General features: G+C 37.3%; 1 protein-coding gene across 1 annotated transcript; it reads left to right on the plus strand.

Moving 5' to 3' along the window:
- The first annotated feature begins 1,085 nt into the window (after nt 1–1,085).
- On the plus strand, nt 1,086–26,178 carry LOC137246107 (uncharacterized). The gene is made up of 3 exons (XM_067777202.1): nt 1,086–1,613; nt 1,680–1,981; nt 24,366–26,178. The coding sequence occupies exons 1-3, from the start codon at nt 1,086–1,088 to the stop codon at nt 26,176–26,178; spliced, it is 2,643 nt and encodes an 880-aa protein (XP_067633303.1).
- The last annotated feature ends 434 nt before the right edge of the window (nt 26,179–26,612 follow it).

The following is a 26,612-nucleotide window of genomic DNA, read 5'->3' on the forward strand; positions in this document are numbered from 1 at the left end:
TTTTAATTGTACTAGTTAGCAACGAAATACAGCTACAGTGACCGCTTTAGTCAAACGCCTGATTTCATCCAAGATTCAATGCGTAGAAATTCACAGCAACACGGAAACTGTTTATGTATGTTGAGCGCCTGAGTGCAAAATATTCACCAGCTAATTCAGTGATACTTGTCGATTTTGTTCCAATATGTAGATGTTGGGTGCCAGTCTGGGCGGTGGGTTTACCAGCAATTGTACTGGAGTATTGTTGGGCGCCAGTGTAGGAAATGGGGTTTATTTTCCTAAGTGGTGCTTAATAGCATCTGCCGACAGAGCCACGGATGACCAATGTCGTCGAGATGTTAATAAGTGGTCGATCCTCAAAAGCAATATGGAACTTGAAAAATTACTTATAATTGTTTGCCAACAGAGCCACGAATGTCTTCTGTCATCATAACAATTAGAAGTGCCGTGAAAAATAATAAATTATGCGCAAGTCAAGTTTTAATCTTATTTATTTGGTCGACTGACTGATGTCCAAAAATTCTTACAATGCAAAGCTCGAATTTAGCTAAAGAATTGAGTGCATAGTCAAAAAATTAAAATATGTTACAGTTAGGTTTGCATTCCTGAACGATAGTGGCGAAAGTTATTAAGATTATAGCAACTTAATATTACATACAGTACTGGTTATAAAAATGAACTTCACGAGCGTTAAATGATTACAATGCACAAATATCAAAAGAACATAACAACATATAACATTTGCTTAATTATTAATAATTGTATTCAAGTAATAGTATGCGCCGTTGCAACGTTATATGGATTTATAGCGATTATAGCAGTGACGGTTTTTTTACACTTTTAGCTATTTTCCTGAGTTTCATATACAACGTAAAACATTGCATGATGATTTCTTTCCCGATCGCATCAAAGATTTGAAATGTGCCGCTATAAGGAGTATATTGGTGCCCATACAGACCTGGCCCCCTTATTTGGCGCAACCGCAATGGTCAAATACAAACTGGTGGATATTTTGCTAAATTGTGTAAGAATTCGCTAAACGACGCAATGCCAAACTTATCTATAAATTTCCAATCAATATAGATATGTTTCCAACTATATCATACTGGATAGAATTATTGCATAACGATAGCATCGATATAGTAATTGGAATAGCACCAGTTGAAATCAAATCTGGTTTTGAAGTTTCTGCAGTAGTGCAGTCCGTTGATTGGAAAATTATGCTGCCAATAACTGATAGTAAAATATTTTGGTTTATTCTCAGTACAATGTTAGGTTTTATACTCCTAGTATTACTGTTCGTGTTCTCATTAATGTTAACCATTGAGCGTTTAATTGGGATTAGAAGCCAACAGCAGCACATTCGCTCTTCGTATGGTATATTCGTCTTTGTTCCTGTCCTTATTAACGAAGTATTGCGCAGCATTGTTGGACAAGCCTCGTACATAAGAACGATCAATGTCATAATCAAATTCACAAAACGTTTCCTATATATCATGCTCTTTGTGAGCAGCATTTTCATGAATACCGTTATATCGACTATACCAGAAGCATATTTAACTAGTCAACTTCAACATCCACACATTGTTTCGGTTATACGGTGTTCAGTTCAGGTGTGGACCGTTTTAGCAAAACAACAATGATTTCTACGAAAACCACTTTTTTATGTTAATGATAAGCTATATCTTACCAAGGACCTTCCGTTGCGCATTCCATTACAAGAAAACTCAATTTATTTAGAAGCTCTCAATGATATGATTTTACGTATACATGGCACTGGTTTTAGCACATTGTGGACCGAACAATATCATGACGATACGGTAGCTGCAAAATATATAAATATGACCTCCATCGAAGTGGTTGACACAAGGAAGAAGTTAACACTTGAGGATTTCTATTGGATATGGCTGATGTACTGTACAGGCATGGTCTTATCAATTAAAGGCGAAGAGCTGATGGAATTGAAGAAACACACTTCGAGGCATGTTTATTCAAGTCGTGGAGTGTATAAAAAAAGGTTAATCATTGAAACTTTTGAATTATCCTAGAGAGCCCAGGTATATGCAGGATATCCTGAGGTGGAAACATAGATTTCAACAACATCAAATATTACATTTAATATTCAGTGTACAATTATTAAATAATAAAGATTAACAACTTTTGATGTGAAAGCATCTTTCCTAATGGTATGGGGGAGTCTGGACTGGTATCCTATATTGGGGAATGTAGAATTTAAACGTAGGTGTAGTAACTACGCTGTAACTTAATATGGGAGCAATGAATGTCGTTGAATTGGTATGAGCGAATTCAGAGAGCAAATAAAGCAAGGAAAGTAAAATAAGGAACTGAGAGAAAGGAAAGGAAAGAAAGGAAACGAGCGGAAGGATAGGATAGGATACAAAAGAAAATAAAGGAAAGGATGAGAACGGAGCGGAAAGGAAAGGAAAGGAAAGAAGAAGGAAAGCAAGCACGGAACGGAAATTAAAGAAGAGGAACCGAATAAAAGGAAGGGAATCGAAAGGAAAGGAATAAAAGAAAAAGAAGTAAGGAAGCCTAATTTCGGGTGTAACCGAACATTACATACTCAGCTGCCAAATTACAGCTTGCAAAACTTTTAAATTACCTTCTTTTAAAAGAGGGCGGTGCCACGTCCATTGTCCAAACTTTTACTAATTTTCTTTTCTACGTCATTAGGTCAACCCACTTACCATCGCTGTATCCGTATTTGTAATGAATAATCGCACTTTTTCGAAATTTTCGATATCAAAAATTTAGCGTCGTTATAGTCCGAGTTCGCTCATTTTAAATATCGATCTGAGACGAGTGTTCAGGAACTTACATACCAACTTCCATTAAGATACCTCAAAATTTACTCAAGTTATCGTGTTTACGGAAAGACGGACGGGCATGGGTAAATGAATTTCTTTTTCGCACAGATCATTTTGATATATAGAAGTCTATATCTATCTCGATTAGTTCATGCCGTTACGGGGTACCGTTTTGCGATCAAAATTAATATACTCTGTGAACTCTGCTCAGCTGAGTATAAAAAGCAAAGGAAAGGAAGAGATGGAAAGAAAAGCAAAAAAAAAGAAAGAAAAGCAAAGCAAAGGAAAAGAGGGTAGAGTATAGGAAATGTAACAAGTTAAAACCACGCAAGCTGGTAGCACGTTTTTAATTTGTCGTAGAAGTGCTAACGACTTATTAGAAATGAGTTGTCAGTTTGTTATTGACGGATTGTGGGCGTTTTATCCAATGTGTTATCGGTTTCTAATATGTCTGTTACCGACGAAGTGTTCTAAATAATAAATTTTGTTATCGAAGTGTTATCGACTATTTATGGAAAACTTATCGTTTTTGTATCATAAAGTTTCCGCTTTGTAATCGGAATGTTATTGGAGTGCTACCAGTTTTTATCAGAGTGTTATAGGTTTGTTCCCAAATAATTAGAAGTCATTATCAAGATGTTATAGCAAAGCTATCGATTTTCAACCCAATATTTAGTATAATATTATAATAGTTTTGTTATTGTAGTGGTAATCGGCACTGTAAGGGATGTGTTATCGAAAAAACATTGATCTATAAGCTTCGTGTTATCGATTTATTGTCAACGACTTATTGGTGGGTTAACTTCAACCCGTGGGCGAACTCTGGTTAATTTTAAAACATTCGTTTTCTAGACGTACACCTATATGTTTATGCAACGAACGTTACGAGTATTTGGTACTTACTCCTTTTTATGTGTTATCTTCTCTTTTCTTTTTTGGAATTATATTTCTATTTGGAACCAAGTAAACAAAGAAGCCAATATTTTTTTCTTCATTCTGTTTTCCGGCATAGTTTTTCCATTATCCGGTAAAAGAAATAGCACGACATGGAATTGTTAATTGATACATAGTCGTCATCAGTCGTTTTGCAATAGGGATTAGCGCCCCTAATGAGGCCCTTACTTGATACCTAGATTTCATCAATAGTTTCGCAATAGAGAAAGAGGCCTTAATTGATACTTTAACATCATCAATCGTTTCGCATTAGGGAATGGAGCCGTTTATTGATACCTAGACATAATCAATCATTTGAAGAATGAGGTTCTTAATTAATACCCAAACATCATCACTCTTTTGGCAATAGTGCATGAAGACCTTATACCTAGACACCATTAACCGTTCCGCAATAAAGAATGGGACCATAATTGAAATCTAGACTTCATCCACCGTTTATTAATAGAGAAGGAGGCCCTTAATTGATACCTAGATATCATCCATCGTTCCGCAATAGAGAACTCGAGTCAAGATAAAATTTTACCATATGTATTTAATTAGCGAGCTTTGCTCATATTGCTTTATACAATGGTTTTTATACCTTTCATGAAAATGAAATGGTATATTAATTTCGTCACGAAACCGAAAATTGTAAGTCCTTAAAGGAAAAGAGATAGACCCACCATTAAGTATACCGAAATAATCAGGTTGAAGAGCTGAGTTTATTTAGCCATGTTCGTCTGTCCGTCTGTCTGTTTGTATGCAAACTAGTCCCTCAATTTTTGAGATATCTTGATAAAATTTGGTGAGCGGGTGTATTTGGGTGTCCGATTAGACACTTGTCGGAACCGACCGGATCGGACCACTATAACATATATCCTCCATACAACGGATTTTTCAGAAAAAGAGGATTTTTGTAATATCTTACCCAATTTAACAGATTGAAGCTTCAAACTTCACCATATACTTTCGTATATTGCACATATTGTTGCCTGAAAAAATTGATGATATCGGTCGTATATATAGTATATATCCCCCACAACCGATTGTTCAGATATGGAACTTTTCGTAATCACCGCCCTATTTTAAGAGCTAGAGGCTTCAAATTTCAACGAATGCTTACGTATATAGCATATATTGTTATCTGAAAAAATCATAAAGATCGGTGGTAAATATAGTATATATATGGTGGTATATATAGTATATATATAGTATATATATATATTACTTACTTACTTAATTGGCGCTTAACCGTCTAAACGGTTATGGCCGTCCAACAAGGCGCGCCAGTCGCTCCTTCGCTCCGCCAACCGGCGCCAATTGGTCACACCAAGGGAGTTTAAATCGTTTTCCACCTGGTCCTTCCAACGGAGTGGGGGCCGCCCTCTACCTCTGCTTCCATAGGCGGGTTCCGATAGAAACACTTTCTTGGCCGGAGCATCATCTTTCATTCGCATAACATGGCCTAGCCAGCGCAGCCGCTGCGTTTTAATTCCCTGGACTATGTTGATGTCTGCGTATAGCTCGTACAGCTCATCATTAAATCTTCTTCGGTACTCGCCATCGCCAACGCGTAGAGGTCCATAAATCTTTCGAAGAACTTTTCTCTCGAACGCTCCCAAAGCCGCTTCATCTGCTGTTGTCATGGTCCATGCTTCTGCCCCATATAGCAGGACGGGTACGATAAGTGACTTGTAGAGTATGATTTTCGTTCGCCGAGAGAGGACTTTACTTTTCAATTGCCTACCTAGTCCAAAGTAGCATTTATTGGCAAGATTGATTCTTCGCTGGATTTCAGTGCTGATGTTGTTGCTAGTGTTGATGCTGGTTCCCAAATATATATATATATATTTTCGCCAATTTTATCCCCATTTTAACAGCTAGAAGCTTCAAATTTCACCGAATACTTACGTATATAGCATATATTGTTGTCTGAAAAAATGATAGAGATCGGTTGTATATATAGTATATATCTCATATAACCGATTGTTCAGATAAGAAACTTTTCGCAATTTCTACCCCATTTTAACAGCTAGAAGCTTCAAATTTCACCAAATGCTTACGTATATAGCACATATTGTTGTCTGAAAAAATTATAGAGATCGGTGGTACATATATTATATACCCCTTATAAACTGTTTTTTTTTTTTGCCCCCTTTTTACGGCTAGAAGCTTCAAAATTCAAAACATTTCATCAAATAGTTACGTTTACGTCATATATTGTTGAAATACGTGATTCTTAGTCATAGTTTTTACACGCAGACCACAAAAAACCTGAAACTTTGCATCCTCACACAAAGTACCTACCTATTTTTATACCTTTCATGAAAATGAAATGGTATATTAATTTCGTCACGAAACCGAAAATTGTAAGTCCTTAAAGGAAAATAGATAGACCCACCATTAAGTATACCGAAATAATCAGGTTGAAGAGCTGAGTTTATTTAGCCATGTTCGTCTGTCCGTCTGTCTGTTTGTATGCAAACTAGTCCCTCAATTTTTGAGATATCTTGATAAAATTTGGTGAGCGGGTGTATTTGGGTGTCCGATTAGACATTTGTCGGAACCGACCGGATCGGACCTCTATAGCATATATCCTCCATACAACCGATTTTTCAGAAAAAGAGGATCTTTGTAATATCTTACGAATTGTCGGAACCGACCGGATCGGACCACTATAGCATATATCCTCCATCCAACCGATTTTTCAGAAAAAGAGGATGTTTGTAATATCTTACCCAATTTAACAGATTGAAGCTTCAAACTTCACCGATAATTTCGTATATTGCACATATTGTTGCCTGAAAAAATTTATGAGATCGGTCGTATATATAGTATATATCCCCCACAACCGATTGTTCAGATAAGGAACTTTTCGTAATTACTGCCCTATTTTAAGAGCTAGAGGCTTCAAATTTCAACGAATGGTTACGTATATAGCATATATTGTTGTCTGAAAAAATCATAAAGATCGGTGGTATATATAGTATATATATGGTGGTATATATAGTATATATATATAGTATATATATATATATATTTTCGCAAATTTTAGCCCCATTAACAGCTAGAAGCTTCAAATTTCACCGAATACTTACGTATATAGCGTATATTGTTGTCTGAAAAAATCATAGAGATCGGTGGTACATATATTATATACCCCTTATAAACTGTTTTTTTTTTGCCCCCTTTTTACGGCTAGAAGCTTCAAAATTCAAAACATTTCATCAAATAGTTACGTTTACGTCATATATTGTTGAAATACGTGATTTGTAGTCATAGTTTTTACACGCAGACCACAAAAAATCTGAAACTTTGCATCCTCACACAAAGTACATACCTATTTTTTATTTTATATTTATCTTAAAAATCGTTTAGGTATGTAGATCTGTTCACTAGATATTTCTTATCTTGTACATCCGATTATTCGGAGATTACGAACGGGATAAGTTTATTGTTCAGCCCCATTCATGAAAGGTATGAAATCTTCGGCATAGCCGAAGACAGTCCCATCCTTACTTGTTAAAATACTCATTAACACCTTTCATTTGATACCCATATCGTACAAACAAATTCTAGAGTCACTCATGGTCCACCTTTATGGCGATATTTCGAAAAGGCGTCCACCTATAGACCATATTGTACAAACGCATTCTAGAGTCACCCCTGGTCCACTTTTATAACGATATTCCGAAAAGGCGTCCACCTATAGAACTAAGGCCCACTCCCTTTTAAAACACTTATTAACACCTTTCGTTTGATACCCATATTGTACAAACGCATTCTAGAGTCAACCCTGGTCCACTTTTATAACGATATTCCGAAAAGGCGTCCACCTATAGAACTAAGGCCCACTCCCTTTTAAAATACTCATTAACACCTTTCATTTGATACCCATATAGTACAAACAAATTCTAGATTCACCCTTGGTCCACCTTTATGGCGATATTTCGAATAGGCGTCCACCTATAGAACTAAGGCCCACGTCCTTTTAAGATACTCATTAACACCTTTCATTTGATATCCATATCGTACAAACAAATTCTAGAGTCACCCCTGGTCCACGTTTATGGCGATATATCGAAAAGGCATCCACCTATAGAACTAAGGCCCACGCCCTTTTAAAATACTCATTACCACCTTTCATTTGATACCCATATCGTACAAACAAATTCTAGAGTCACCCCTGGCCCACGTTTATGGCGATATCTCGAAAAGGCATCCACCTATAGAACTAAGGCCCATGCCCTTTTAAAATACTCATTAACACCTTTCATTTTATACCCATATAGTACCAACAAATTCTAGAGTCACCCCTGGTCCACCTTTATGGCGATATTTCAAAAAGGCGTCCACCTATAGAACTAAGGCCCACGCCCTTTTAAAATATTCATTAACACCTTTCATTTGATACCCATATCGTACAAACAAATTCTAGAGTCACCCCTGGTCCACGTTTATTGCGATATCTCGAAAAGGCATCCACCTATACAACTAAGGCCCACGCCCTTTTAAAATACTCATTAACACCTTACATTTGATACCCATATAGTACCAACAAATTCTAGAGTCACCCCTGGTCCACCTTTATGGCGATATTTCGAAAAGGCGTCCACCTATAGAACTAAGGCCCACGTCCTTTTAAGATACTCATTAACACCTTTCATTTGATACCCATATAGTACCAACAAATTCTAGAGACACCCCTGGTCCACGTTTATGGCGATATCTCGAAAAGGCATCCACCAATAGAACTAAGGCCCACGCCCTTTTAAAATACTGATTAACACCTTTCATTTGATACCCATATAGTACCAACAAATTCTAGAGTCACCCCTGGTCCACCTTTATGGCGATATTTCGAAAAGGCGTCCACCTATAGAACTAAGGCCCACGTCCTTTTAAGATACTCATTAACACCTTTCATTTGATACCCATATTGTACAAACGCATTCTAGAGTCAACCCTGGTCCACTTTTATAACGGTATTCCGAAAAGGCGTCCACCTATAGAACTAAGGCCCACGTCCTTTTAAGATACTCATTAACACCTTTCATTTGTTACCCATATCGTACAAACAAATTCTAGAGTCACCCCTGGTCTACGTTTTTGGCGATATCTCGAAAAGGCATCCACCTATAGAACTAAGGCCCACGCCCTTTTAAAATACTCATTAACACCTTTCATTTGATACCCATATAGTACCAACAAATTCTAGAGTCACCCCTGGTCCACCTTTATGGCGATATTTCGAAAAGGCGTCCACCTATAGAACTAAGGCCCACGTCCTTTTAAGATACTCATTAACACCTTTCATTTGATACCCATATAGTACCAACAAATTCTAGAGACACCCCTGGTCCACGTTTATGGCGATATCTCGAAAAGGCATCCACCAATAGAACTAAGGCCCACGCCCTTTTAAAATACTGATTAACACCTTTCATTTGATACCCATATAGTACCAACAAATTCTAGAGTCACCCCTGGTCCACCTTTATGGCGATATTTCGAAAAGGCGTCCACCTATAGAACTAAGGCCCACGTCCTTTTAAGATACTCATTAACACCTTTCATTTGATACCCATATCGTACAAACAAATTCTAGAGTCACCCCTGGTCCACGTTTATGGCGATATCTCGAAAAGGCGTCCACCTATAGAACTAAGGCCCACTCCCTTTTAAAATTATCATTAACACATTTCATTTGATACCCATATCGTACAATCAAATTCTAGAGTCAGGCCTAGTCCACCTTTATGGCGATATTTCGAAAAGGCGTCCACCTATAGAACTAAGGCCCACTCCCTTTTAAAACACTTATTAACACCTTTCATTTGATACCCATATAGTACCAACAAATTCTAGAGTCACCCCTGGTCCACCTTTATAGCGATATTTCGAAAAGGCGTCCACCTATAGAACTAAGGCCCACTCCCTTTTAAAATACTCATTAACACCTTTCATTTGATACCCATATCGTACAAACAAATTCTAGAGTCACCCCTGGTCCACGTTTATGGCGATATCTCGAAAAGGCGTCCACCTATAGAACTAAGGCCCACTCCCTTTTAAAATTATCATTAACACATTTCATTTGATACCCATATCGTACAAACAAATTCTAGATTCACTCCTGGTCCACCTTTATGGCGATATTTCGAAAAGGCGTCCACCTATAGACCATATTGTACAAACGCATTCTAGAGTCACCCCTGGTCCACTTTTATAACGATATTCCGAAAAGGCGTCCACCTATAGAACTAAGGCCCACTCCCTTTTAAAACACTTATTAACACCTTTCATTTGATACCCATATAGTACCAACAAATTCTAGAGTCACCCCTGGTCCACCTTTATGGCGATATTTCGAAAAGGCGTCAACCTATAGAACTAAGGCCCACTCCCTTTTAAAATACTCATTAACACCTTTCATTTGATACCCATATTGTACCATAGAGTCAACCCTGGTCCACGTTTATGGCGATATCTCGAAAAGGCATCCACCTATAGAACTAAGGCCCACGCCCTTTTAAAATACTCATTAACACCTTTCATTTGATACCCGTATAGTACCAACAAATTCTAGAGACAGCCCTGGTCCACGTTTATGGCGATGTCTCGAAAAGGCATCCACCAATAGAACTAAGGCCCACGCCATTTTAAAATACTCATTAACACCTTTCATTTGATACCCATATAGTACCAACAAATTCTAGGGTCACCCCTGGTCCACCTTTATGGCGATATTTCGAAAAGGCGTCCACCTATAGAACTAAGCCCCACGTCCTTTTAAGATACTCATTAACACCTTTCATTTGATACCCATATCGTACAAACAAATTCTAGAGTCAGCCCTGGTTCACGTTTATGGCGATATCTCGAAAAGGCGTCCACCTATAGAACTAAGGCCCACTCCCTTTTAAAATACTCATTAACACCTTTCATTTGATACCCATATCGTACAAACAAATTCTAGAGTCACCCCTGGTCCACCTTTATGGCGATATCACGAAAAGGCGTCCACTTATAGAACTAAGGCCCACGCCCCTTTAAAATACTCATTAGCACCTTTGATTTGATACCAACATAGTACAAACAAATTCTAGAGTCACCCCTTGTCCACTTTTATAACGATATTCCGAAAAGGCGTCCACCTATAGAACTAAGGCCCACTCCCTTTTAAAATGCTCATTAACACCTTTCATTTGATACCCATATAGTAAAAACAAATTCTAGAGTCATCAACGTTTATGGCGATATGTTGAAAAGGCATCCACCTATAGAACTAAGGCCCATGCCCTTTTAAAATACTCATTAACACCTTTCATTTGATACCAACATAGTACAAACAAATTCTAGAGTCACCCCTGGTCCACCTTTATGGCGATATTTCGAAAAGGCGTCCACCTATAGAACTAAGGCCCACACCCTTTTAAAATACTCATTAACACCTTTCATTTGATACCCATATCGTACAAACAAATTCTAGAGTCACCCCTGGTCCACCTTTATGGCGATATCACGAAAAGGCGTCCACTTATAGAACTAAGGCCCACGCCCCTTTAAAATACTCATTAGCACCTTTCATTTGATACCCATATTGTACAAACGCATTCTAGAGTCACCCCTGGTCCACTTTTTTAACGATATTCCGAAAAGGCGTCCACCTATAGAACTAAGGCCCACTCCCTTTTTAAACACTTATTAACGCCTTTCGTTTGATACCCATATCGTACAAACAAATTCTAGAGTCACCCCTGGTCCATCTTTATGGCGATATCTCGAAACGGCGTCCATCTATAGAACTTAGGCCCACGCCCTTTTAAAATACTCATTAATACCTTTCATTTGATACCCATAACGTACAAAATAAATTCTAGAGTCACCCCTGGTCCACCGTTATGGCGATATCTCGAAAAGGCATCCACCTATAGAACTTAGGCCCACTCCCTTTTAAAATTATCATTAACACATTTCATTTGATACCCATATCGTACAAACAAATTCTAGATTCACCCCTGGTCCACCTGTATGGCGATATTTTGAAAAGGCATCCACCTATAGAACTAAGGCCCACGCCCTTTTAAAATACTCATTAACACCTTTGATTTGATACCAACATAGTACAAACAAATTCTAGAGTCACCCCTGGTCCACCGTTATGGCGATATCTCGAAAAGGCATCCACCTATAGAACTTAGGCCCACTCCCTTTTAAAATTATCATTAACACATTTCATTTGATACCCATATCGTACAAACAAATTCTAGATTCACCCCTGGTCCACCTGTATGGCGATATTTTGAAAAGGCATCCACCTATAGAACTAAGGCCCACGCCCTTTTAAAATACTCATTAACACCTTTGATTTGATACCAACATAGTACAAACAAATTCTAGAGTCACCCCTGGTCCACCTTTATGGCGATATTTCGAAAAGGCGTCCACCTATAGAACTAAGGCCCACACCCTTTTAAAATACTCATTAACACCTTTCATTTGATACCCATATCGTACAAACAAATTCTAGAGTCACCCCTGGTCCACCTTTATGGCGATATCACGAAAAGGCGTCCACCTATAGAACTAAGGCCCACTCCCTTTTAAAATTATCATTAACACATTTCATTTGATACCCATATCGTACAAACAAATTCTAGATTCACTCCTGGTCCACCTTTATGGCGATATTTCGAAAAGGCGTCCACCTATAGACCATATTGTACAAACGCATTCTAGAGTCACCCCTGGTCCACTTTTATAACGATATTTCGAAAAGGCGTCCACCTATAGAACTAAGGCCCACTCCCTTTTAAAACACTTATTAACACCTTTCATTTGATACCCATATAGTACCAACAAATTCTAGAGTCACCCCTGGTCCACCTTTATGGCGATATTTCGAAAAGGCGTCAACCTATAGAACTAAGGCCCACTCCCTTTTAAAATACTCATTAACACCTTTCATTTGATACCCATATTGTACCATAGAGTCAACCCTGGTCCACGTTTATGGCGATATCTCGAAAAGGCATCCACCTATAGAACTAAGGCCCACGCCCTTTTAAAATACTCATTAACACCTTTCATTTGATACCCATATAGTACCAACAAATTCTAGAGACAGCCCTGGTCCACGTTTATGGCGATGTCTCGAAAAGGCATCCACCAATAGAACTAAGGCCCACGCCATTTTAAAATACTCATTAACACCTTTCATTTGATACCCATATAGTACCAACAAATTCTAGGGTCACCCCTGGTCCACCTTTATGGCGATATTTCGAAAAGGCGTCCACCTATAGAACTAAGCCCCACGTCCTTTTAAGATACTCATTAACACCTTTCATTTGATACCCATATCGTACAAACAAATTCTAGAGTCAGCCCTGGTTCACGTTTATGGCGATATCTCGAAAAGGCGTCCACCTATAGAACTAAGGCCCACTCCCTTTTAAAATACTCATTAACACCTTTCATTTGATACCCATATAGTACAAACAAATTCTAGATTCACCCCTGATCCACCTGTATGGCGATATTTTGAAAAGGCATCCACCTATAGAACTAAGGCCCACGCCCTTTTAAAATACTCATTAACACCTTTGATTTGATACCAACATAGTACAAACAAATTCTAGAGTCACCCCTTGTCCACTTTTATAACGATATTCCGAAAAGGCGTCCACCTATAGAACTAAGGCCCACTCCCTTTTAAAATGCTCATTAACACCTTTCATTTGATACCCATATAGTAAAAACAAATTCTAGAGTCATCAACGTTTATGGCGATATGTTGAAAAGGCATCCACCTATAGAACTAAGGCCCATGCCCTTTTAAAATACTCATTAACACCTTTCATTTGATACCAACATAGTACAAACAAATTCTAGAGTCACCCCTGGTCCACCTTTATGGCGATATTTCGAAAAGGCGTCCACCTATAGAACTAAGGCCCACACCCTTTTAAAATACTCATTAACACCTTTCATTTGATACCCATATCGTACAAACAAATTCTAGAGTCACCCCTGGTCCACCTTTATGGCGATATCACGAAAAGGCGTCCACTTATAGAACTAAGGCCCACGCCCCTTTAAAATACTCATTAGCACCTTTCATTTGATACCCATATTGTACAAACGCATTCTAGAGTCACCCCTGGTCCACTTTTTTAACGATATTCCGAAAAGGCGTCCACCTATAGAACTAAGGCCCACTCCCTTTTTAAACACTTATTAACGCCTTTCGTTTGATACCCATATCGTACAAACAAATTCTAGAGTCACCCCTGGTCCATCTTTATGGCGATATCTCGAAACGGCGTCCATCTATAGAACTTAGGCCCACGCCCTTTTAAAATACTCATTAATACCTTTCATTTGATACCCATAACGTACAAAATAAATTCTAGAGTCACCCCTGGTCCACCGTTATGGCGATATCTCGAAAAGGCATCCACCTATAGAACTTAGGCCCACTCCCTTTTAAAATTATCATTAACACATTTCATTTGATACCCATATCGTACAAACAAATTCTAGATTCACCCCTGGTCCACCTGTATGGCGATATTTTGAAAAGGCATCCACCTATAGAACTAAGGCCCACGCCCTTTTAAAATACTCATTAACACCTTTGATTTGATACCAACATAGTACAAACAAATTCTAGAGTCACCCCTGGTCCACCGTTATGGCGATATCTCGAAAAGGCATCCACCTATAGAACTTAGGCCCACTCCCTTTTAAAATTATCATTAACACATTTCATTTGATACCCATATCGTACAAACAAATTCTAGATTCACCCCTGGTCCACCTGTATGGCGATATTTTGAAAAGGCATCCACCTATAGAACTAAGGCCCACGCCCTTTTAAAATACTCATTAACACCTTTGATTTGATACCAACATAGTACAAACAAATTCTAGAGTCACCCCTGGTCCACCTTTATGGCGATATTTCGAAAAGGCGTCCACCTATAGAACTAAGGCCCACACCCTTTTAAAATACTCATTAACACCTTTCATTTGATACCCATATCGTACAAACAAATTCTAGAGTCACCCCTGGTCCACCTTTATGGCGATATCACGAAAAGGCGTCCACTTATAGAACTAAGGCCCACGCCCCTTTAAAATACTCATTAGCACCTTTCATTTGATACCCATATTGTACAAACGCATTCTAGAGTCACCCCTGGTCCACTTTTTTAACGATATTCCGAAAAGGCGTCCACCTATAGAACTAAGGCCCACTCCCTTTTTAAACACTTATTAACGCCTTTCGTTTGATACCCATATCGTACAAACAAATTCTAGAGTCACCCCTGGTCCATCTTTATGGCGATATCTCGAAACGGCGTCCATCTATAGAACTTAGGCCCACGCCCTTTTAAAATACTCATTAATACCTTTCATTTGATACCCATAACGTACAAAATAAATTCTAGAGTCACCCCTGGTCCACCGTTATGGCGATATCTCGAAAAGGCATCCACCTATAGAACTTAGGCCCACTCCCTTTTAAAATTATCATTAACACATTTCATTTGATACCCATATCGTACAAACAAATTCTAGAGTCAGGCCTGGTCCACCTTTATGGCGATATCCCTAAATGGTGTCCATCTATAGAACTATGGCCCACTTCCTCTTAAAATACTCTTTAATACCTTCCATTTGATACACATGTCATACAAACACATACGAATACTTACGTATATAGCATATATTGTTGTCTGAAAAAATGATAGAGATCGGTTGTATATATAGTATATATCTCATATAACCGATTGTTCAGATAAGAAACTTTTCGCAATTTCTACCCCATTTTAACAGCTAGAAGCTTCAAATTTCACCAAATGCTTACGTATATAGCACATATTGTTGTCTGAAAAAATTATAGAGATCGGTGGTACATATATTATATACCCCTTATAAACTGTTTTTTTTTTGCCCCCTTTTTACGGCTAGAAGCTTCAAAATTCAAAACATTTCATCAAATAGTTACGTTTACGTCATATATTGTTGAAATACGTGATTCTTAGTCATAGGTTTTACACGCAGACCACAAAAAACCTGAAACTTTGCATCCTCACACAAAGTACCTACCTATTTTTATACCTTTCATGAAAATGAAATGGTATATTAATTTCGTCACGAAACCGAAAATTGTAAGTCCTTAAAGGAAAATAGATAGACCCACCATTAAGTATACCGAAATAATCAGGTTGAAGAGCTGAGTTTATTTAGCCATGTTCGTCTGTCCGTCTGTCTGTTTGTATGCAAACTAGTCCCTCAATTTTTGAGATATCTTGATAAAATTTGGTGAGCGGGTGTATTTGGGTGTCCGATTAGACATTTGTCGGAACCGACCGGATCGGACCTCTATAGCATATATCCTCCATACAACCGATTTTTCAGAAAAAGAGGATCTTTGTAATATCTTACGAATTGTCGGAACCGACCGGATCGGACCACTATAGCATATATCCTCCATCCAACCGATTTTTCAGAAAAAGAGGATGTTTGTAATATCTTACCCAATTTAACAGATTGAAGCTTCAAACTTCACCGATAATTTCGTATATTGCACATATTGTTGCCTGAAAAAATTGATGAGATCGGTCGTATATATAGTATATATCCCCCACAACCGATTGTTCAGATAAGGAACTTTTCGTAATTACTGCCCTATTTTAAGAGCTAGAGGCTTCAAATTTCAACGAATGGTTACGTATATAGCATATATTGTTGTCTGAAAAAATCATAAAGATCGGTGGTATATATAGTATATATATGGTGGTATATATAGTATATATATATAGTATATATATATATATATTTTCGCAAATTTTAGCCCCATTTTAACAGCTAGAAGCTTCAAATTTCACCGAATACTTACGTATATAGCGTATATTGTTGTCTGAAAAAATCATAGAGATCGGTGGTACATATATTATATACCCCTTATAAACTGTTTTTTTTTGCCCCCTTTTTACGGCTAGAAGCTTCAAAATTCAAAACATTTCATCAAATAGTTACGTTTACGTCATATATTGTTGAAATACGTGATATGTAGTCATAGTTTTTACACGCAGACCACAACAAATCTGAAACTTTGCATCCTCACACAAAGTACATACCTATTTTTTATTTTATATTTATCTTAAAAATCGTTTAGGTATGTAGATCTGTTCACTAGATATTTCTTATCTTGTACATCCGATTATTCGGAGATTACGAACGGAATAAGTTTATTGTTCAGCCCCATTCATGAAAGGTATGAAATCTTCGGCATAGCCGAAGACAGTCCCATCCTTACTTGTTAAAATACTCATTAACACCTTTCATTTGATACCCATATCGTACAAACAAATTCTAGAGTCACTCCTGGTCTACCTTTAAGGCGATATTTCGAAAAGGCGTCCACCTATAGACCATATTGTACAAACGCATTCTAGAGTCACCCCTGGTCCACTTTTATAACGATATTCCGAAAAGGCGTCCACCTATAGAACTAAGGCCCACTCCCTTTTAAAACACTTATTAACACCTTTCGTTTGATACCCATATTGTACAAACGCATTCTAGAGTCAACCCTGGTCCACTTTTATAACGAACTTCCGAAAAGGCGTCCACCTATAGAACTAAGGCCCACTCCCTTTTAAAATACTCATTAACACCTTTCATTTGATACCCATATAGTACAAACAAATTCTAGATTCACCCTTGGTCCACCTTTATGGCGATATTTCGAATAGGCGTCCACCTATAGAACTAAGGCCCACGTCCTTTTAAGATACTCATTAACACCTTTCATTTGATATCCATATCGTACAAACAAATTCTAGAGTCACCCCTGGTCCACGTTTATGGCGCTATCTCGAAAAGGCATCCACCTATAGAACTAAGGCCCACGCCCTTTTAAAATACTCATTACCACATTTCATTTGATACCCATATCGTACAAACAAATTCTAGAGTCACCCCTGGTCCACGTTTATGGCGATATCTCGAAAAGGCGTCCACCTATAGAACTAAGGCCCACTCCCTTTTAAAATACTCATTAACACCTTTCATTTGATACCCATATAGTACAAACAAATTCTAGATTCACCCCTGATCCACCTGTATGGCGATATTTTGAAAAGGCATCCACCTATAGAACTAAGGCCCACGCCCTTTTAAAATACTCATTAACACCTTTGATTTGATACCAACATAGTACAAACAAATTCTAGAGTCACCCCTGGTCCACCTTTATGGCGATATTTCGAAAAGGCGTCCACCTATAGAACTGGGGCCCACTCCCTTTTAAAACACTTATTAACACCTTTCGTTTGATACCCATATTGTACAAACGCATTCTAGAGTCAACCCTGGTCCACTTTTATAACGAAATTCCGAAAAGGCGTCCACCTATAGAACTAAGGCCCACTCCCTTTTAAAATACTCATTAACACCTTTCATTTGATACCCATATAGTACCAACAAATTCTAGGGTCACCCCTGGTCCACCTTTATGGCGATATTTCGAAAAGGCGTCCACCTATAGAACTAAGCCCCACGTCCTTTTAAGATACTCATTAACACCTTTCATTTGATACCCATATCGTACAAACAAATTCTAGAGTCACCCCTGGTCCACGTTTATGGCGATATCTCGAAAAGGCGTCCACCTATAGAACTAAGGCCCACTCCCTTTTAAAATACTCATTAACACCTTTCATTTGATACCCATATAGTACAAACAAATTCTAGATTCACCCCTGATCCACCTGTATGGCGATATTTTGAAAAGGCATCCACCTATAGAACTAAGGCCCACGCCCTTTTAAAATACTCATTAACACCTTTGATTTGATACCAACATAGTACAAACAAATTCTAGAGTCACCCCTGGTCCACCTTTATGGCGATATTTCGAAAAGGCGTCCACCTATAGAACTAAGGCCCACTCCCTTTTAAAATGCTCATTAACACCTTTCATTTGATACCCATATAGTAAAAACAAATTCTAGAGTCATCAACGTTTATGGCGATATCTTGAAAAGGCATCCACCTATAGAACTAAGGCCCATGCCCTTTTAAAATACTCATTAACACCTTTCATTTGATACCCATATAGTACAAACAAATTCTAGATTCACCCCTGGTCCACCTGTATGGCGATATTTTGAAAAGGCATCCACCTATAGAACTAAGTCCCACGCCCTTTTAAAATACTCATTAACACCTTTGATTTGATACCAACATAGTACAAACAAATTCTAGAGTCACCCCTGGTCCACCTTTATGGCGATATTTCGAAAAGGCGTCCACCTATAGAACTAAGGCCCACACCCTTTTAAAATACTCATTAACACCTTTCATTTGATACCCATATCGTACAAACAAATTCTAGAGTCACCCCTGGTCCACCTTTATGGCGATATCTCGAAAAGGCGTCCACTTATAGAACTAAGGCCCACGCCCCTTTAAAATACTCATCAGCACCTTTCATTTGATACCCATATTGTACAAACGCATTCTAGAGTCACCCCTGGTCCACTTTTATAACGATATTCCGAAAAGGCGTCCACCTATAGAACTAAGGCCCACTCCCTTTTTAAACACTTATTAACGCCTTTCGTTTGATACCCATATCGTACAAACAAATTCTAGAGTCACCCCTGGTGCATCTTTATGGCGATATCTCGAAACGGCGTCCATCTATAGAACTTAGGCCCACGCCCTTTTAATATACTCATTAATACCTTTCATTTGATACCCATAACGTACAAAATAAATTCTAGAGTCACCCCTGGTCCACCGTTATGGCGATATCTCGAAAAGGCATCCACCTATAGAACTTAGGCCCACTCCCTTTTAAAATTATCATTAACACATTTCATTTGAAACCCATATCGTACAAACAAATTCTAGAGTCAGGCCTGGTCCACCTTTATGGCGATATCCCTAAATGGCGTCCATCTATAGAACTATGGCCCACTTCCTCTTAAAATACTCTTTAATACCTTCCATTTGATACACATGTCATACAAACACATTCCAGGGTTACCCTAGGTTCTTTTTACAACATGGCGATTTTCCCTTACTTTGTCTCCACAGGTCTCAACTGAGTATGTAATGTTCGGTTACGCCCGAACTTAGCCTTCCTTACTTGTTATATATATAGATAACTTACAAAAATTATAAAATGATTTAAAAGTGTCCAATTTTACTTTCTCTTTTATGTTCATAGGTACTATCCCTCAGTAAACCCCAAATATAATCTCTCATCATGTTTTCATTATATTGGCCTTTATAAAGTTCTTCGAAAAAGAGCCCAAAAGGTCTGCTTTTCCTTTTGGTAAGCATAAACTTCTAAACAAATCCTTACAATCTTCAGTAGTGATGAAATGATGTTTTGGTTGTTCTGGTGTCGGTAAAAACTCCTTATCGACATTGCTTTTATAAGAACTAAGAGATTATCCACTTCTCTGCGATAATTTTTTCGGTGGCTTTGGTAATGGTGGTAGCATATCGTGTGCGATTGCAGCAGAAGAAGATTCAAGATCAGGATATTTGATAGGTTTTGCATTTTTACCTCTACGTCTTTTACTCGGATTCAAAATAAAGTAGGAGTTTTTATACTCAGTTGAGCAGAGCTCACAGAGTATATTAAGTTTGATTGGATAACGGTTGGTTGTACATATATAAAGGAATCGAGATAGATATAGACTTCCTTATATCAAAATAATCAGGATCGAAAAAAAATTCGATTAAGCCATGTCCGTCCGTCCGTCCGTCCGCCCGTTAACACGATAACTTGAGTAAATTTTGAGGTATCTTGATGAAATTTGGTATGTAGGTTCCTGAGCACTCATCTCAGATCGCTGTTTAAAATGAACGATATCGGACTATAACCACGCCCACTTTTTCGATATCGAAAATTTCGAAAAACCGAAAAAGTGCGATAATTCATTACCAAAGACAGATAAAGCGACGAAACTTGGTAGATGAGTTGAACTTATGACGCAGAATAGAAAATTAGTAAAAATTTTGGACAATGGGCGTGGCACCGCCCACTTTTAAAAGAAGGTAATTTAAAATTTTGCAAGCTGTAATTTGGCAGACGTTGAAGATATCATGATGAAATTTGGCAGGGACGTTACTCCTATTAATATATGTATGTCCAAAAAAAATTAGCACAATCGGAGAAGGACCACGCCCACTTTTAAAAAAAAATTTTTTAAAGTAAAATTTTAACAAAAAAATTAATATCTTTACAGTATATAAGTAAATTATGTCAACATTTGACTCCAGTAATGATATGGTGCAACAAAATACAAAAATAAAAGAAAATTTCAAAATGGGCGTGGCTCCGCCCTTTTTCATTTAATTTGTCTAGGATACTTTTAACGCCATAAGTCGAACAAAAATTAACCAATCCTTTTGAAATTTGGTAGGGGCATAGATTTTATGATGCTAACTGTTTTCTGTGAAAACGGGCGAAATCGGTTGATGCCACGCCCAGTTTTTATACACAGTCGTTCGTCTGTCCTTCCGCATGGCCGTTAACACGATAACTTGAGCAAAAATCGACATATCTTTAATGAACTTAGTTCACGTACTTACTTGAACTCACTTTATCTTGGTATGAAAAATGAACAAAATCCGAAGATGACCACACCCACTTTTTCGATATCGAATATTACGAAAAATGAAAAAAATGCCATAATTCTATACCAAATACGAAAAAAGGGATGAAATATGGTGAGGTAATTGGATTGGTTTATTGACGCGAAATATAACTTTAGAAACAACTTTATAAAATGGTTGTGACACCTACCATATTAAGTAGAAGAAAATGAAAAAGTTCTGCAGGGCGAAATAAAAAACCCTTAAAATCTTGGCAGGTATTACATATATAAATAAATTAACGGTATCCAACAGATGATGTTCTGGGTCACCCTGGACCAAATTTTGGTCGATATCTGGAAAACGCCTTCACATATATAACTACCACCACTCCCTTTTAAAACTCTCATTAATACCTTTAATTTGATACCCATATCGTACAAACACATTCTAGAGTCACCCCTGGTCCACCTTTATGGCGATATTTCGAAACGGCGTCCACCTATAGAACTAAGGCCCACTCCCTTTTAAAACCCTCATTAATACCTTTAACTTGATACCCATATGGTACAAACAAATTCTAGGGTCACACCTGGTCCACCTTTATGGCGATATCGCGACACGGCGTCCACCTGTGGAACTAAGCACCACTCCCTTTTAAAATACTCATTAGTACCTTTCTTTTGATACCCATATTGTACAAACAAATTCTAGGGTCACCCCTGGCTCACCTTAATGGCGATATCTCGAAACGGCGTCCACTTATGGAACTAAGGATTACTCCCTTTTAAAATACTCATTAACATCTTTCGTTTGATACCCATATTGTACAAACGCATTCTAGGGTCACACCTGGTCCACCTTTATGGCGATATCTCGAAACGGCGTCCACCTGTGGAACTCAGCATCACTCCCTTTTAAAATATTCATTAATACCTTTCTTTTGATACCCATATTGTACAAACAAATTCTAGGGTCACCCCTGGTCCACCTTTATGGCGATATCTCGAAACGGCGTCCACTTATGGAACTAAGGATTACTCCCTTTTAAAATACTCATTAACATCTTTCGTTTGATACCCATATTGTACAAACGCATTCAAGGGTCACCCCTGGTCCACCTTTGTGGCGATATCTCGAAACGGCGTCCACCTATGGAACTAAGGATTACTCCCTTTTAAAATACTCATTAACACCTTTCTTTTGATACGCATATTGTACAAACAAATTCTGGGGTCACCCCTGGTCCACCTTTATGGCGATATCTTGAAACGGCGTCCACCTATGGAACTAAGGATTACTCCCTTTTAAAATACTCATTAACACCTTTCATTTGATACCCATATCGTACAAACGCATTCTAGAGTCAACCCTGATCCACCTTTATGGCGATATCTCGAAACGGCGTCCACCTGTGGAACTAAGCATCACTCCCTTTTAAAATACTCATTAACACCTTTCTTTTGATACCCATATTGTACAAACAAATTCTAGGGTCACCCCTGGTCCACCTTTATGGCGATATCTTGAAACGGCGTCCACCTGTGGAACTAAGCATCACTCCCTTTTAAAATACTCATTAACACCTTTCTTTTGATACCCATATTGTACAAACAAATTCTAGGGTCACCCCTGGTCCACCTTTATGGCGATATCTTGAAACGGCGTCCACCTATGGAACTAAGGATTACTCCCTTTTAAAATACTCATTAACACCTTTCATTTGATACCCATATCGTACAAACGCATTCTAGAGTCAACCCTGATCCACCTTTATGGCTATATCCCTAAATGGCGTCCACCTATAGAACTATCGCCCACTCCTTCATAAAATACTCTTTAATGCATTTCATTTGATACACATGTCATACAAACACATTCCAGGGTTTCCCTCGGTTCATTTTCCTACATGGTTATTTTCCCTTATGTTGTCACCATAGCTCTCAACTGAGTATGTAATGTTCGGTTACACCCGAACTTAACCTTCCTTATTTGTTAACGTGGTCTTTGGTACTCGCCAGATTCTTGGTGTTGCAAATTTCATAGATATTTTCTCACCTCGATACCAACCTAAAATATAGGAAGAGAAATCAATATGTCTACTTTATTTATTTTACTATTTAAATAAAATTTGCTTACCTTCCAAACATCTTTTACAATAACTACAAGCAACATGGGGAGCCTATGTCTTGTGTTGATTCTAAACAGGACAGCCAAAATATGCTTCGTAGGCATCACAGAGGATGAGAGATGTATTTTATTCATATTCTATATCTCAAACTTTAATAAATTGCCCACATATATAACAAAAAGCATCAGCTTCATATTTACACTTTCGCGACGACATTTTAGGTTATTTTAGATTTGTACAAAATACCTGGTCATTGTTTAGATATCACTCTATGGCCATGAGTATTGTTACTATAACTATTACGAAAGCAAACTTTATACCGAAAAAAAGTATTTTCTTTTAATTTTTTGTTAACAATAAAACAGAAAATTATGAAATAAACTTTAGTACAAGAACAAAATTTTTTTTGTAGAGCCGTCGAATGGGTCCTTAACTGATACCTAGATATCATCAGCAGTTTTGCAATAGCGAATGAGGCCCTAAATTAATACCTACACTTCGTCAATCGTTTCGTAATAAAGAACAATGCCTTAGTTGATACCTACAACATCATAAACCGCTTCCATATAGAGAATGCTGCTCGTAATTGATACGTAGATTTCATAAATCATGATACATTAATTTAGTAGATTTCTGCTTACTACATAGAGAAAATCACCATTGCAGAGAAAAGATAAAGTTACCAAAACTATATAATTATTTACTCGTCCTAAACGCAGTATAAGATTTCTTATTCAAATTCATACAATTTTCATAATAGTTGATTAAGTTGATTCGCAGGATACAGTACAAAGCGAGATGTATATGAACGTTAGCAAATTTACTTGTCTCATCTTAAGCTTGCCAATGCTCATAGCATATCCAACGGTAATATGGAATGATTCTACAATTGACAATTTTGCTGCAATCACTAATAAAATCGATATGGAATGCAAAATTGGTAACATAGTCGTACTCAATGCATGCTCTACAAAAAAATTCTGTCTTTCAAATTATGATTTGAAATTACTTGAAACTTGTAACACCATTTTACTACTGAAAGCAAACAGACCATGCCCAAACAAAGGTGTAAAGGGCGAAACACTCCTAATTGTTTGCTTAGGAACGAATTTTTCAACAAAATTACTAAGTACAATGATTCCATGTTTAGACAAAAGGCGGAATAGTCGCATTCTCTTCATTTGGAATACCGAACATACCGCAACTAGAGCAATTGAACGTTTGCAACTACAAAAGCAACAAGAACTACTCTTCAAATATTGTGCACAAAAACATTTATTGAATGTTATAAGCATTTACAGAGATTATCTCTATGATGGACATTTTTACACTTTTAGCTATTTTCCAGAATTTCATTTACAACGTAAAACATTGATGCAGCAATTTTTTCCTGATCGCATTAAGGATTTAAAGGGTGCAGCTCTAAAAGCATTACCAAAATATAATGAACCATTAGCACTTATTTGGCGTAATCGTTCTGGTCAAACTCAGACAGGTGGATATTTTTCGAAAATTTTAGAAGAATTCGTAAGACGTCACAATGCCACACTCACTTGGCCAATACCATTGGATGCAGATGCACGTGTGCCTATACCAGTATGGATCGATTTATTTCAGAATGATACAATTGATGTTGTGATGGGAATCGCACCTATGGAACATATAACGGGATACGATGTATCAACAGTTGTTCTATTATCCGATTGGACAATAATGCTACCATTGCCATCCGAGAGACCCGATAGTGAAATATTATTGTTTATGATCAATTCTTGGCTGGGTATTGTACTGTTAATATTTCTGTTCGTGTTTACTTTATTTTTCACTATAGAAAGTTTTCTTTTACGTCGAAGTTTACAAAAATATCATGCAAATTGGTTTGCGCTTTTTCTGAGCATTTTCTTTAATTTAGTATTACGTAGCATGATTGGACAATCTTCATATATGGCAGGTGATACTAGGAGACGTCTTATCTATATTATACTATTTTTAAGTGGAATTTTAATGAGTACTATAATAACAGCTGGTTTGAATTCATATTTCACCAGTCCATTGCATTATCCTAAGTTAAATACTTTCAAAGAGCTGGTGGATTCAGATATTACTATAAAATTAACGCAATTTGAATATGAAACACTTCCTATATATTTGAGTATGGAATATTTCCGAAAACTAAATCAAACTCTTAAATTGCCACCCGAAAGTAAACAGTTAGCTACAACTATGGATACACGTTACGGTTACACAATACTTACGCCACTTTGGTCGATTATAGCGCGTTATCAAACATTTTTGCCGAAACCTCTATTCTATGTTCATGAAAATATATATTTGATTCGTGATCTACCGATGTGTTTTCCATTGCATGAGCACTCAATTTATAAAGAAGCATTTAATGACATGATTTTGCTTATACAAAGTTCTGGCCTATCTGATTTGTGGACAAAACAGTCGTATGATGATATGGTAATGGCAGGCAAACTTAATATCACAACCTATTTGTGTTCGGTTAAATCAAAGATAATGGATTTAGAAAAGCTTTATTATCTATGGCTTGTATATGGCATTGGCGTTAGTTTATCTATTGTCGTATTTTTTGCTGAAATTTTGTATTACAAGATACAAACAAGGATGCAAGTAAATCGTGAGTAATTGCGGTAAATACTAAATTGTGGTAAGAAGGACTTAAATATAATAAAAATTTCTCTTGCATGTTTGCAATAGCAAAAATTTAATAGTTTGAACAAAAAATATTGTTAAAATTTCGAGTCCTTCGCAGTTAAGAGTTTATCCTTGAATTTTAAAGCGTTCAAGGGTTGTACTAAATTAAAAATCTCTTTATTATAATGAAAACCGAAGAATGTTGAGCAAATTCATAACAATAGCTTCAATAAATATACATTAGTGTGCTTATTCAAAATTTCTCGGATTTTTTAATGGAAAAATAACGTCAGTATGGTCATTTGAATGAAGCCTCTCCAACAGGTAAAGTACAACTGACACAGTGTAGTGCGCACAATTCTCGAACAACATTTTTATACCTTTCATGAAAATGAAATTGAGTTTGTTACGAATCTCAAAATTGT

Source organism: Eurosta solidaginis, chromosome 3 (assembly GCF_040869045.1).
Source record: "Eurosta solidaginis isolate ZX-2024a chromosome 3, ASM4086904v1, whole genome shotgun sequence".
Taxonomy (NCBI): Eukaryota; Metazoa; Arthropoda; class Insecta; order Diptera; family Tephritidae; genus Eurosta; species Eurosta solidaginis.